Here is a 13,820-nt window from a genome sequence, read left to right as displayed (position 1 = left end):
ATGCGCTGTTCCAAATTAGGCACAGTAGAATTTCTATACATTTGATCTGTTTTAAAGAACTGAAAATGCTCATTTGTGGAATTTGCAGCATTAGGAGGTCACATTCACTGAACAAAAAAGCTATTTAACTCCAAAACCTCCTAACAGGCCATGTTACATGTTAGCATAGGACCCTTCTTTGATATCATCCTCACAATTCTTGCATCCATTGAACTTGTGAGTTTTTGTATTTCTTTGCATGAAGTCAGAATAGCCTCCCAGAGCCGCTGTTTTGATGTGAACGGCCTCCCACCCTCATAGATCTAGTGCTGGATGATCCTCCAAAGGTTCTCTATAGGGTTGAGGTCAGGGGAAGATGGTGGCCGCACCATGAGTTTATCTCCTTTTATGCCCATAGCAGCCAATGACTCAGAGGTTTCTTTGCAGCATGAGATGGGGCATTGTCAGCATGAAGATGATTTTGCTCCTGAAGGCACGTTTCTGCTCTAGACCATGGAAGAAAGTTGTCAGTCAGAAACTCTATATACTTTGCAGAGGTCATTTTCACACCTCCAGGAACCTTAAAGGGCCCTACCAGCTGTTTCCACATGATTCTGGCCCAAAACATGACTTCTCCACCTCCTTGCTGACGTCGCAGCCTTGTTGGGACATGGTGGCCATCCCCCAACCATCCACTACTCCATCCATCTGGACCATCCAGAGTTGCTCGACACTCATCAGTAAACAAGACTGTTTGGAAATTAGTCTTCATGTATCTCTGGGCCCATTGCAACCATTTCTGCTTGTGAACACTGTTTAGGGGTGGCCGATTAGTAGGTTTATGCACCACAGCAAGCCTTTGAAGGATCCTACACCTTGAGGTTCAAGGGATTCAAGAGGCACCAGCAGCTTCAAATGCCTGTTTGCTGCTTTGTAATGGTATTTTGGCAGCTGCTCTCTTAATCCAATTAATTTGTCTGGCAGAAACCTTCCTCATTATGCCTTTATCTGCATGAACTCTCTGTGCTCTGTTTTAGTCACAAATCTCTTCCCAGTATGATGATCACTGAAGTTTTCGTGAAATATCTAAGGCTAGGGTCACATTGCGTTAGTGCAATCCGTTTAGCGCTAGCGCTAGCGGATTGCGCTAACGCAATGTTTTTTATGGGGCTGCGGTCGGGGTCGCGGTAACGTCCCCGCTCTCGCAGATCCCCGATCTGCGAGAGCGGGGAACGGACCGCGGGCGCGCCTCGGACGCTGCAAGCAGCGTCCGCGGCGCGCCAGGAATCACCGGCGCGTCGCTAGCGCGTGCCGAACATGGCACGCGCTAGTGAAGCGCGTTCCCATTAGCGTGAATGGGCGCGTTAACGGCCGCGTTGCACTGCGTTAATTTCGCCGTGCAACGCTGTCCGTTTAACGTGGTCCCATAACGCAATGGGAACCCAGCCTAATGCCCAAGGCATTGCACTATTTAACGCTTTTCAGCAGCACAGAGATCCTTTTTATTTCCCATATTGCTTGAAATCTGTAGCCTGCTTAATAATGTGGAACATCATTTTTAAGTAGTTTTGCTTTTAATTAGAATCATCTGGAAAACTAATTATCACATATGTTTAAGATTGATTTCATTCAGTGATCCATTGAGCCCTGAGACACAATATCATCCATGAGTTTATTTGAAAAACAAAACAATTAAATCTTTGACACTTAAATCCAATTTGCATAACAATTTGGAACACTGTGTAGGGAGGCTATGTGGTACTCACGCTATATATGGTGGCTATGTGGGGTTCATGCTGTACATGGAGGCTATGTGGGGCTCATGCTATATATGGGAGGCTATATTGGGGCTCATGCTGTATATGGGAGGCTCATGCTGTATATAAGGAGGCTATGTGGGGCTCATGCTGTATATGGGAGGCTATGAGGGTGCTCATGTTGTACATAGGGAGCTATGTGGGGGGTTCATGCTGTATATAGGAGGATATGTGGGGGCTCACTGTATATAGGAGGATATGTGGGGGCTCATACTGTATATAGGATACTATATGGGGGGCTCATACTGTATATAGAATACTATGTGGGGGGCTTATACTGTATATAGGAGACAATATCGTGGGGGCTCACATGGTATATAGGGGGCTGTGTTTGTGCTCATACAGTATATAGAGGACTGTGTGGGCTCATACGTTATATAGGGGGCTATGTGCATGCTCATACGGCATATAAGGAGATGTCAGCAAACCTAATTCTTCTAAATATGAAGTGATACAATTAATATTAATATAAAATAATTATAATGAATATGTTAATATTAATATTGAGTTGCAGAAATCATTTCAGCCTATTGGTTTGGCCCTCCATGACAGTCACGGTCTCTCATGTGGCCCCTTGGGAAGGGAAAATTAATTGCCCACCCTGGTCTAGAGCAGTGAAGAGGTTATTAGTGCCATACCTTGTGCATGAGGTTAAAAGTGTTGTTTGGGACTTTACAACTGATGAGCTACATGCAGGATAGGTCACCAACATGCGATCAGTGAGGGTCCACCACCCGACACCTCTAGTATTGAGCTGAAATCTTTGCCTGCCGAGTAGGAGATAGACAACAGTATGCATAGTGTCCACTAAGCAATGAACGGAAATGTGTTTTCCAACAGTACAATACAGAAGAAAAGATAATGACACACAGATAATGTTGCATAAAAAATATAGAAGTAAGCAGTGACACTGTGCAATAAAGGGCCATGTGCATAGAGAAAATGTGTGGAAATGAAGATCCAATACGTTTCGCCAGTGGAGGTGGCTTCCTCAGGAGTTAAGAAATATGTATCAGCCTGCTGTTGTCTCTGTTCCCTTCTATTTCTTCTCTTAGATTGATTATTTATTACGTGTCTGTTTGGGTGAATCCACGGGTACTCGTGGACCCTCTCCAGGCTATTAATATCTGCCCTCAGTCACTGGCTTTCCCACTCTGGCAGAGAAAATTGCTCGGGAGCCCACGCCAGTTTCTTCCGTGAATTAATCCTTTAATCTAACACCTACAGCTCCAAAATTTAACACATACACACTACTAACATTATTAGGGAGGGATATATAAAATTATAATGCATATCCAATGGTTTACTGTATGTAAACCATGTCTCATATCCTGTCGGGTTCTGCAATGATTTTACAGATGCCGACAATTGAATTATCGCTATTCTGCTATCTAGCTCTGTATGAAATATATATATATATATATATATATATATATATATACTGCACACGGATGACATATGATCACTGCTCAGGGAACGTTTCTGCGATTCTCCTCTGTAAAACAGACCTTTTTTTTATACGTTGTGTGTGACTCCAGCCTTATTGTGATTAAACCACGGGAATCAGATTATAGAACTCAACCTGCCACTTTAGAAAAGCTGCAATAACCGCTGCGCTCCTACTAACAAGCAAAGCAATAAAACAATTAGGATCATTGATGTTTCTGCGACTGTACAGCACATTTTCTGTGTCGGCAGAAGGAGTTGGCACCGCTCCGCTCGCCATCACCCATTTTCCTTTAATTAAACATCATTAAGGATTGCTCTCTTACAAGAGGCTCTGATTGTGCCGACTTTCCCAGTAATAATGAAAACCGGCTCCTGTAGTTACTCCTCGGACTCCATAATGGAGCGATCTGTCATCATTACTAACTGCTGCAGAATCCGCTCGTCTCTCACAGGAACTGAAGAAATCTGTTTGACCTGAATTAGGCATTTGGATCAGATTGGAAAATCGGGGCGAGGGGTCTGCGGGAAGTGGACGGAAAATCTACACTGCTTATCGTTCAGGTCTATCTGGTGACCCTGCACCAATATCTAACCCCTGGAGATGAAGACCTTTTTTATTTTTTTTTTCATTTTTTAGCTTTTGCTTTTTCTTCCTCTACTTCCAAGAGCCATAACTTTTTTTTTTCTATTTCCATCCTCAAAGTCGTATGATGGCTTGTTTCTTTTTTTGCTGCTTGGAATTACACCACTCCCTTTAACATATATTGCAGTGAGAAATGGGGGAAAAATATTCCAAGGGGGGTCGTATGGTGAATAAAAGGCGATTAACCTAACCTTTTCAGTTAAAAGCTTTATTATTTGCCAAGAAATCCAAGTATAATTACATATTTAACGAAGCAAATTGTAAATTGTTTTATTATAAATATTGTTTCAATAAGGATGAACTTTTCCCCCGTCCCTACTCTCCACGTTTATCTGATCCAACCTTCTCCTAGGCCCACTTCTTTCCTTCCCCTTCCCCTATACCTTTCCTAACTTTTCCTTCCAAATTCTTTTCCTCTTGCATTAACCTTTTTTTTTCTGATTCTTCTTTGAATATATCTTCTTACTTACTTGTTTAATAGAACAAGTTTTAGAACACTATGTTATGTTTTATTACTCACCTTATTGACTATACCTATAGTCCCCTTCCCCAAAATTGTTAAAAAATCCCCCCAAATAAAAAGAATATTGTGAATAAAAGGTGATTCTGACATTGTTATTTCAGGTTCTAAAGGTTTTCATTTTGCGCTAACTTTACGTTTGGCGTGCTCAAAAAATATGTCCGAATCCTTGCGCCTGCACATCTCGCGGCTGTTCGACAGCCGCCACACATGCAAGGATTGCCTCTTTGTTAGCAACGGGGACTCGGACATATTTTTCGAGCGTGCCGAAGACGCTCGTTACATGGCGGATAACACTTTATCCCAACACGTTCGCTCACTACTCTGTACGGTTACAATTTCATATACTTTCTGACATTTTGCTACTTAAAAAAATAATTAATTAAAAATGTAATAGAAAATTGGGTTGTCTGGCCATATTCTGAGAGTCATAACGTTTATGACGATACAGTCTGACCTGCGATCATGTCTCACAGAGAAAGTGCGGGCTGGATCTTAGAATGGACACCCAAAACCCTATTCAACTGTTTTAATGACCCTTTCACAACTAACAGCGGCATCTAAGGGGTTAAGCTTCCAGTTAGACTTCCTAGTGTTCACCTTGTCACCATTGCTCCCACTGTACGCTCCCAGTCCTCCTTCCCCGCTGACCCCTCCGTACCCACAATCTCCTGTGTTATAGTAGTAGTAATGGTCACACAGGCACGCTCCAGCTCCCAAAGACCCAGAGAATTGATCGAAGCGGTGGTCATACATGCACCACACCACTCCATTCATATGGAAGACATGGGACCTCCATTCTCTGGATCATTGGGGTCCCAGTACTTAGCCCTCCATTGACCATACCTTTTATCCCTTTGTGATAAATGTTGTTTGGGGGATAGCTCCTACCAACAATCTAATGTCTACAGGACCCAGCCAAAAGTTGAAGCAAGGATCATCTGACATGTTGGATTCCTACCTGCTCTTTTTCAAAGATTAACAGCATTTATATAGTGCGTAAGGCAAAAATTTAAACTTGAAGCTACCTTCAGCCACCACTAGAGGGAGCTTGAGGCTCACTGCCTACAACTTTCCCATTCAACTCAATGATAAAACTGTCTGCAGACAGCTCCACCTAGTGGTGGCTGTATAGTCCATCTCTAAAGGTTTTGAGACAACGTATATAAGAAAAACAGATTTCTGAGCGATATAAAGAAATATTAGGAAATTAATCCGCACCGAATATTGGAACAAAGAACAATAGAAAGATAAATAGAGGACGTTGACTTATCGGCTCCAGTAATTGCTATATAATTTAATGTAGGGAAGTATGTCGTACCTGAATATTTTTAGCATCTTTGAAGATGAATCTCATTCTAGTCTTAATTACTTCTGCATAAATTATGCCCGTTGATAATAACAGTATTACCCTCCGACCCCTCCAAATCTCGGTGGTGGATGTCTGCGGCTCGCTAATGTCATTTGTATAATGAATGCTTCGGAGGTAATCGCATTTAAGTCATTATCTGCCAAGATAATATTAGGATACCAGTAATGTTTCCATTTTAATGATATAACCTGCCCCGGACTGTAACCTGACGCCTCGTATTTCATTCGTCTCCATGTCTGCGCATTTTTTTTTTCTCTAGGAACATCCAACGAAACATATATTCTCCAGGCACGACAACCGCCATATATTCCCGAGCTCCGTCTTCTCCTTTGAGAATGTAAGTATGAAAAATACTGCTGTGACTTATATCCTATAGGACTGTATATAGCAAAGCCACAAGACAAAATCAAACATTAACATCTAGAGCAGGGGTGTCAAACTCAATTCCTCGAGGGCCGCAAACAGGTCATGTTTTCAGGATTTCCTTGTATTGCACAGGTGATAATTTAATCACCTGCACAGAATGATTCCAGCACCTTGTGTAATGCAAAGGAAATCTTGAAAACACGCATGGTCTGAGGCCCTCGAGGAATGCAGTTTGACACCCCTGATCTAGAGCATACAGAATTTTTTTTTTCTCTTTTCCGCCATTTTATGAGACTTTTTTTAAAATTTTTTCGCTCAATGTAGCTGTACGGGGCTTGTTTTTTTTTTTTTTTAGACTGCATATATAGGACTTTTAAAACCTTTTTTTATTCCTTTTTTTTTCTTCAGGGATGGCAAAGTGTCTGAATAAAAAAAAAAGCTTTTCTGGAATTTATATTTATTTATTTTCTTTTATTTGCAATGTATGGATTAAATTACTTTTTAAGTTTTAAGATTAGACAAGACACGATTTATTTTACTTTTTTTTTTTGTCAAGTGGAAAAAGGGTGATTAAAGGTTTTAGTTTTCTAGAAATTAAAAAAAAATAAAAATAAACCATTTTGGGGGGTTTTTCTCCCTTTTTTTTTTCGCCCACTCCTTGGGGACTTGCAATGGCACTGGCTGGTCTGCCAAGAAGAACTAAGATGTCAATGATCTTGGCTTTCAATAGGCCTCAGGATTAGCTGCCATCTAAGTGGTTAAAGGGGTGGTCTCAACATCAATAATGGTTCAAATTGCAAAGTGCCTGTACAAAAAAAAAAAGCTATTTTTTTTTTCAATTTTAAACTTCTCCGAGATTTTTGAATCTCTCTTGTATAATACTCATTACTGGCCACCTCTGCAGTCTATCAGGCGTGGCCTAGCTTGCGTAACTCTTACAAAACGTGTCCTAATTCAGCTCGCAAGCAGTCTCCCTGCGCTTTTCCAATACAGAATCAGGGAGCGCACAGTTCAGGCCAGCTGCACCACCATGTCACTGGTCCAAACTGTCAATCTTTAGGAGCGCACTGTCACCCTCGCATATAGGAAGACAGGAGGCAGAGGAGCAGTGCGCTCGCTCCTGAATATTAAACTTTAGAACAACTCTTTTTAAACATCAACATGTTTTTCTCTGGAGGAGCCATCTTGCCCTTTTATTTCAATAGCTACTATGTAATGCTTTATTTCTCCTTTGGGGGCGCTGCAGGGAAATGATACCTTTACTACAAGATTATGCCCTCAGATTATAGCTGATCACTAGAGGTCTGAGCAGCGAGAAGACATTGGTTTATCATCGGGAAATCTACTCTCAAAACAGAGAACAATCCCTTTAAAGTAGAAGAAATAAGCTGTCCCTATAGGACACGAGGCCAACTTTATTTTTTTAGTCCCCGGCAACCCCTTTAATAAGTTGAGAGCTCAAAATTAGGATTAATTGAGGCAGCCATGCTCCTGAAGGGTAATTGCCAGCCTTCCTTGGCACACAATGAATAGTCCTTCCGCAGAAGAGCGACTACCGGGCCGCCTCAGCATCTGTGCAGGTTTATGAATGCGTTCACTTGCCGTTAGTTCTCCCTGGTGTCACCTAATTAGGCTCGTGTGTTTGAATTCTAAATTGGGCATTTAATTTTCAAGAAGGAAACAGCAATTCGCGCCTCTGGAGACTCCAGTAATGGTGGTGGGTGCCCATGCCAGTCTTCCTAAGTACATATTTTTATGACTTTTAACTCCGCGGATCGGCGAACAAACTCCGAACTTCATCAGAGCCTCCAATTACCTTTATAATCCCGGTGATCGTGCCGCCATTTATTCTGCAATATACGATAGAAAGACAGAAATTCTCCAAAGTGTTCACAAAACACAACACAACGAGCACGGAAAACAATATATACCGCTGAGAGACAGAACTATATAGGTAGTGATTGAGGAGCAGCTCGGGGATTTCTCTCGTCTTCCGTGCGGCTTCGTTTTTCATTCGCCTTGTGGTAGTTGGTTTTTGCCCCTATTTTCCAAAACTATGGTGAAATTGCCGCTTTTTTCCCCCCCAGAAAAGTGCCCCAAGTGTGTAAACAACCCAAAGGTTTATATTATTCACTAATCTTCAATTAAAACTAAGAGGTATGAATACTTATGCAAATTTGCAAATACACTTGACTAAATTAAAACCTATCGTTTTGTGTACCCAGCCCTTATTCAGAACTGTGTCTCCTTGGACACAGACTAGAAAGAATCTCCGTGTAGCCTGATCTTGCAGTCAGGTGTTGCCATCTTTGCCCTGCCAGAGTCACATGGCTGCACAATCAGACTACATGAAGGGCTTGTAGGTAGTCTGTTACCATGGAGACATGTAGATCTGCATTGGAGCTGTATGCCCAAAAGTATAATTATTTTTTTTAATCAAGGCTATTTGCAAAAATTTTAATTTCAGATGCATTGAAGCAACAGCCAATCAGATCATGATAAAGTTTACAGCAGCAGAAGGTGAATGTGTTGAATTTGAAGAAGGCAGTGACCTCTCCTCTGATTATTGATGTTAGAGGAGCAGCTGTGATCATTGGCAAAGGGTAAAATGTGAGTGTAAACAGGCAACAGGCTCCCCACAGCAGGACAGAGGATTTTTAGAATAAGAGTGTGTTGATTTTGTTGAAGGCAGTGACCTATTCTTTCATGCTAGTCCATTAGTGAGGCACCTACATCATAAAGAATATTGACACTGGCTTTAGGCCGTTCCTCTATGAGGCTCATACATGAAATAGACTCACACAATTGTTTTTTTTTTTCCTTTAAGGGATTGGGGAAGAAAAAACTTCTTAAATTTAGGGAGTCCCATAACTTTACCCACTGGACCCCCTTGGAGGAGGAACTGAAGAGGCAGAGGCCACTCATCAGCACCTACCGGACTGACTTCTGGAGGAAGGATGATGAGACGGGGAAGGTAGTACCTCAGATCTTGGTTCCCAGGTTGACTCGCGCAACTTCAGCTTCATGTTCGGGGTTGACAACGACCTATAGACACATGTTGAGGAGCCGCGGTGACCTACATGCCTCACAGAACGCCATCACAACGGACATCACTCTGATTCCTAGTAAAATGAGAGTGGGGACGAGTGGCGTATCGCTGCCGAGAGCCATGTCTGCTCCTTATAAGCGTCTGACCGTGTCTGACTGCCTCGTATGGCACAGTCCAGACACTGTGAAAACAGAAAATGCCCAAACCATGGATCCATCTTATTAATGTATGTCCCTCTGTGAGACCCCGGCCACATCCATTTTTTTGAATATAATCAAAACCAAAACTAAAGAACAAAGTTTTTTTTTTTTTTTTACAGCTGTTTTGGAACTAGAGCTGGGCAGATGTGGCAACATTAGAATTTGCCAAAACACAAGATTTGTAGTTTTTATTACATTTTGGGGTCTCTGGGGTAATAAATGTAAAATGTAAAAAAAAAAGAAAGATACTCACCTCACCAATCATCTGTCGGCCCCTCCACTACTCGCTTCATGCCGTATGGCAGAGCCAACTATTCTTTTCCACATCTCCTGGACAGTTATCCCAGCTGTGACCAGGCCTCTGCATGTCATAATGTCACGGACATGCAACACCCGGTCACCTCTGAAGTCCCAGTCTAGAATGAAGGAAAGAAGAGGACCTGAGAACTACTGCACCTCATGCGGTCCTCTTCTTTTTGCTATTGCGTCTTCGATCTGTTCACTCTAGGACAGGACTTCTAGCCAACATCATAAATGAAATCCAGAACCAAATAATGAAGGGATTTACCAATCACAGACATTTATGCCATCTACAGGTGCATCTCACAAAATTAGAATATCATCAAAAATATAATTTAAAAAATGTATTTCAGTTCTATAATACAAAAAGTTAATCTCATATATTATATAGAGTCATTACACAGAGTGATCTATATCACGTGTGTATTTCTGTTAATGTTGATGATTATGGCTTACAGCTAATGAAAACCCCAAAGTCATTATCTCAGTAAATTACAATACTTTATAACACCAGCTTGAAAAATGATTTTATAATCTGAAATGTATTTTCAGTAAATGCGCTCAATACTTGGTCGATTCAAAAAACCTGATCTGCACATCCAAACATAGACACAGTGTGAACAGGTGCTGAACCCAGAGTCGCCAACTCGTATATATTTAAGTAAATAGGGCAGCACACTGCAGCGCCAAAACATGCAAACTTGAAAACACAAAATTTGAACTGCATTACTGCACTGAAAATATGAAAAATGAGAGCTTTTAGCGCATAAAAATGGCCAATTTTATGTGTACCTCGTAGCCACGATAAGGCATCTCTCTTATACGAGGCCCTACGCTTGACCTACCTCTCTGTGCTGCCCTATTTACTTAAATATATACGAGTTGGCGACTCTGGGTTCAGCACCTGTTCACACTGTGTCTATGTTTGGATGTGCAGATCAGGTTTTTTGAAATGTATTCTCTAGCCTTCTGATCGTGCACTCCGCCTCCTAGCTTCAGGTGTTTTAATTATAATAGGTCCAATACCCCTCCACAGTGAGAGAGAATTTGAGTCCAAGGAGAGGTTTCACATGTACCCATTCAGATGGAGACGTTTATTCTCAGAGAGGTAGGTCAAGCGTAGGGCCTCGTATAAGAGAGATGCCTTATCGTGGCTACGAGGTACACATAAAATTGGCCATTTTTATGCGCTAAAAGCTCTCATTTTTCATATTTTCAGTGCAGTAATGCAGTTCAAATTTTGTGTTTTCAAGTTTGCATGTTTTGGCGCTGCAGTGTGCAATACTTGGTCGAGGCTCCTTTTGCATCAATTACTGCATCAGTGCGGTGTGGCATGGAGGCGATCAGCCTGTGGCGCTGCTGAGGGGTTATGGAAGCCCAGGTTGCTTTGATAGCAGCCTTCAGCTCATCTGCATTGTGGGATCTGGTGTCTCTCATCTTTTGCTGGCCAATCAAGCCCAGTGATACTGTTGTGTGTAAACCAGGTATTGGTACTTTTGGCCATGTGGACAGGGGCCAAGTTCTGCTGGAGAATGAAACTTCTATCTCCATAAAGCTTGTCGGCAGAGGGAAGCATGAAGTGCTCTAACATTTCCTGGTAGACGGCTGCGCTGACTTTGGTCTTGATAAAACACAGTGGGCCTACACCAGCAGATGACATGGCTCCCCAAACCATCACTGATTGTGGAGACTTCACAACAGACCTCCAGCAGCTTGTATTGTGGCCTCTCCGCTCTTCCTCCAGACTCTGGGACCTTGATTTCCAAATGAAATGCAAAATTTACTTTTATCTGAATATAACACCTTGGACCCCTGACAACAGTCCGGTTCTTTTCCTCCTTGGCCCAGGTAAGACGCTTCTGCCGTTGTCTATTGGTCATGAGTGGCCGGACACAAGGAATGTGACACTTGTAGTCCATGTCCTGGAGACGTCTGTGTGTGGTGAAGCAATGACTCCAGCAGCAGTCCACTCCTTGTGAATCTCCCACATTTCTGAATGGCCTTTTCTTAACAATCCTTTCCAGGCTGCGGTTATCCCGGTTGCTTGTGCACCTTTTTCTACCACACGTTTTCTTTCCACTTTGCAGTAATCTGCTTGGATACAGCAGTGTGTGAACAGCGGCTTCTTTAGCAATGACCTTTTATTATTATTATTATTATTATTATTTATTGTTATAGCGCCATTTATTCCATGGCGCTTTACATGTGAGGAGGGGTATACATAATAAAAACAAGTACAACAATCTTAAACAATACAAGTCATAACTGGTACAGGAGGAATGGGGACCCTGCCCGCGAAGGCTCACAATCTACAAACTGTTGGCACATTATTATTATTATTATTATACATTTTTATAGCGCCATTTATTCCATGGCGCTTTACATGTGAATACGGGGCAAATATAGACAAATACATTAAACATGAGCAGATAACAAGGCACACGAGTACATAAGGAGGGAGGACCCTGCCCGCGAGGGCTCACAGTCTGCAGGGGGTAGGTGAGGATACACTAGGAGAGGGAAGAGCTGGCTGTACGGCTGTTCAGTAGGTTGAGGATCACTGCAGGCTGTAGGCTTGTCGGAAGAGATGAGTCTTCAGGTTCTTTTTGAAGGTTTCTATGGTAGGCGCAAGTCTGATGTGTTGGGGTAGAGAGTTCCAGAGTATGGGGGAAGCACGGGAGAAGTCTTGGATGCGGTTATGGGAAGAAGAGATGAGAGGGGAGTAGAGAAGGAGGTCTTGGGAGGATCGGAGGTCGCGTGTAGGTAGGTACCGGGAGACCATGTCACAGATGTATGGAGGAGACAGGTTGTGGATGGCTTTGTATGTCAGTGTGAGGGTTTTGAACTGGAGTCTCTGGGCGATAGGAAGCCAGTGAAGGGCTTGACACAGGGGAGAGGCTGGGGAATAGCGGGGGGACAGGTGGATTAGTCGGGCAGCAGAGTGTAGGATGGATTGGAGTGGTGCCAGAGTGCTAGAGGGGAGTCCAGAGAGTAGGAGGTTGCAGTAGTCGAGGCGGGAGATGATAAGGGCATGCACTAGCGTTTTTGCAGTGTTGCGGTCAAGGAAAGCACGGATCCGGGAAATATTTTTGAGTTTGAGACGACAGGAGGAGGCAAGGGCTTGGATATGTGGCTTGAAAGAGAGGGCAGAGTCGAGGATCACCCCGAGGCACCGGGCGTGTGGGACTGGGGATAGTGAGCAGCCATTGACATTGATGGATAGGTCTGGTGGAGGGGTAGAGTGAGATGGGGGAAAGATGATGAATTCTGTTTTGTCCATGTTCAGTTGTAGAAAGCGAGCAGAAAAGAAGGCTGAAATGGCAGACAGACAGTGCGGGATTTTGGTAAGCAAGGAGGAGAGGTCAGGTCCGGAGAGGTAGATCTGCGTGTCGTCAGCGTAGAGATGGTACTGCATACCGTGGGATTCTATGAGCTGTCCCAGGCCGAAAGTGTAGATGGAGAAGAGTAGGGGTCCTAGAACAGAGCCTTGAGGAACACCGACTGACAAGGGGCGAAGTGAGGAGGTGGTGTGGGGGAGGGAGACACTGAATGTTCGGTCTGTCAGATATGACGAGATCCAGGAAAGGGCCAAGTCTGTGATGCCAAGGGATGAGAGGATTTGTAGCAAAAGGGAGTGGTCTACAGTCCCATGTCCCTAATCTTCTGCAACTCTCCGATTGCCACATTCTGCTGCTCCTGAATCTGCGCCAGAGTCTCGCACAGCCTTTCAATCCTGGCTTTTAGATCGAGGATGGTCACACTGCCGGCTGGTGGCAAGACCTCGTCTGGGGACATATTCTCCGAAGGAGAGAAGCCCGGAAGAGCATCAGGGGGCCAGTACTGCGCTGACTGGGATGCCTCGTGGTGGCGGCGCTGTGTCTTTGCCTTAGGGTGTGGTGGCATTGACACGGAGGGCACTTTGGTTTCTGAGTCGGAGTCTGTGTCGAATGCCTCGTGCTGTCGGCGTCGGCGCTGTGTCTTTGCCTTAGGATCTGGAGGCGTTGAACCTGAGGGCACTGGTACAGCAGAGGCGGTGTGTGATGCCTCGTGGCGGCGGCGCTGTGTCTTTGCCTTAGGATCTGGAGGCGTTGACCCGGAGGGCACTGGGACAGTTGACCCGGAGGG

The 13,820-nt window shown here is 43.6% G+C and overlaps 1 protein-coding gene across 1 annotated transcript in view; it reads left to right on the top strand.

Moving 5' to 3' along the window:
* The window catches only part of CIMIP7 (ciliary microtubule inner protein 7), a 28,156-nt gene extending 17,967 nt beyond the window's left edge, over positions 1-10,189 (top strand). Inside the window, exons 3-4 of the mRNA XM_069735912.1 lie at positions 6,040-6,117; positions 8,974-10,189. Of these exons, the coding sequence (XP_069592013.1) occupies positions 6,040-6,117; positions 8,974-9,420 (525 nt within the window). The 3' untranslated portion in view covers positions 9,421-10,189. The remainder of the gene's footprint in view (positions 1-6,039; positions 6,118-8,973) is intronic.
* Positions 10,190-13,820: the final 3,631 nt, after the last annotated feature.

This window comes from Ranitomeya imitator, chromosome 8 (genome assembly GCF_032444005.1).
Source record: "Ranitomeya imitator isolate aRanImi1 chromosome 8, aRanImi1.pri, whole genome shotgun sequence".
Lineage (NCBI taxonomy): Eukaryota > Metazoa > Chordata > Amphibia > Anura > Dendrobatidae > Ranitomeya > Ranitomeya imitator.
The sequence above is the reverse complement of the archived record's forward strand: the minus strand, read 5'-3'. Positions and strand labels throughout refer to the sequence as shown.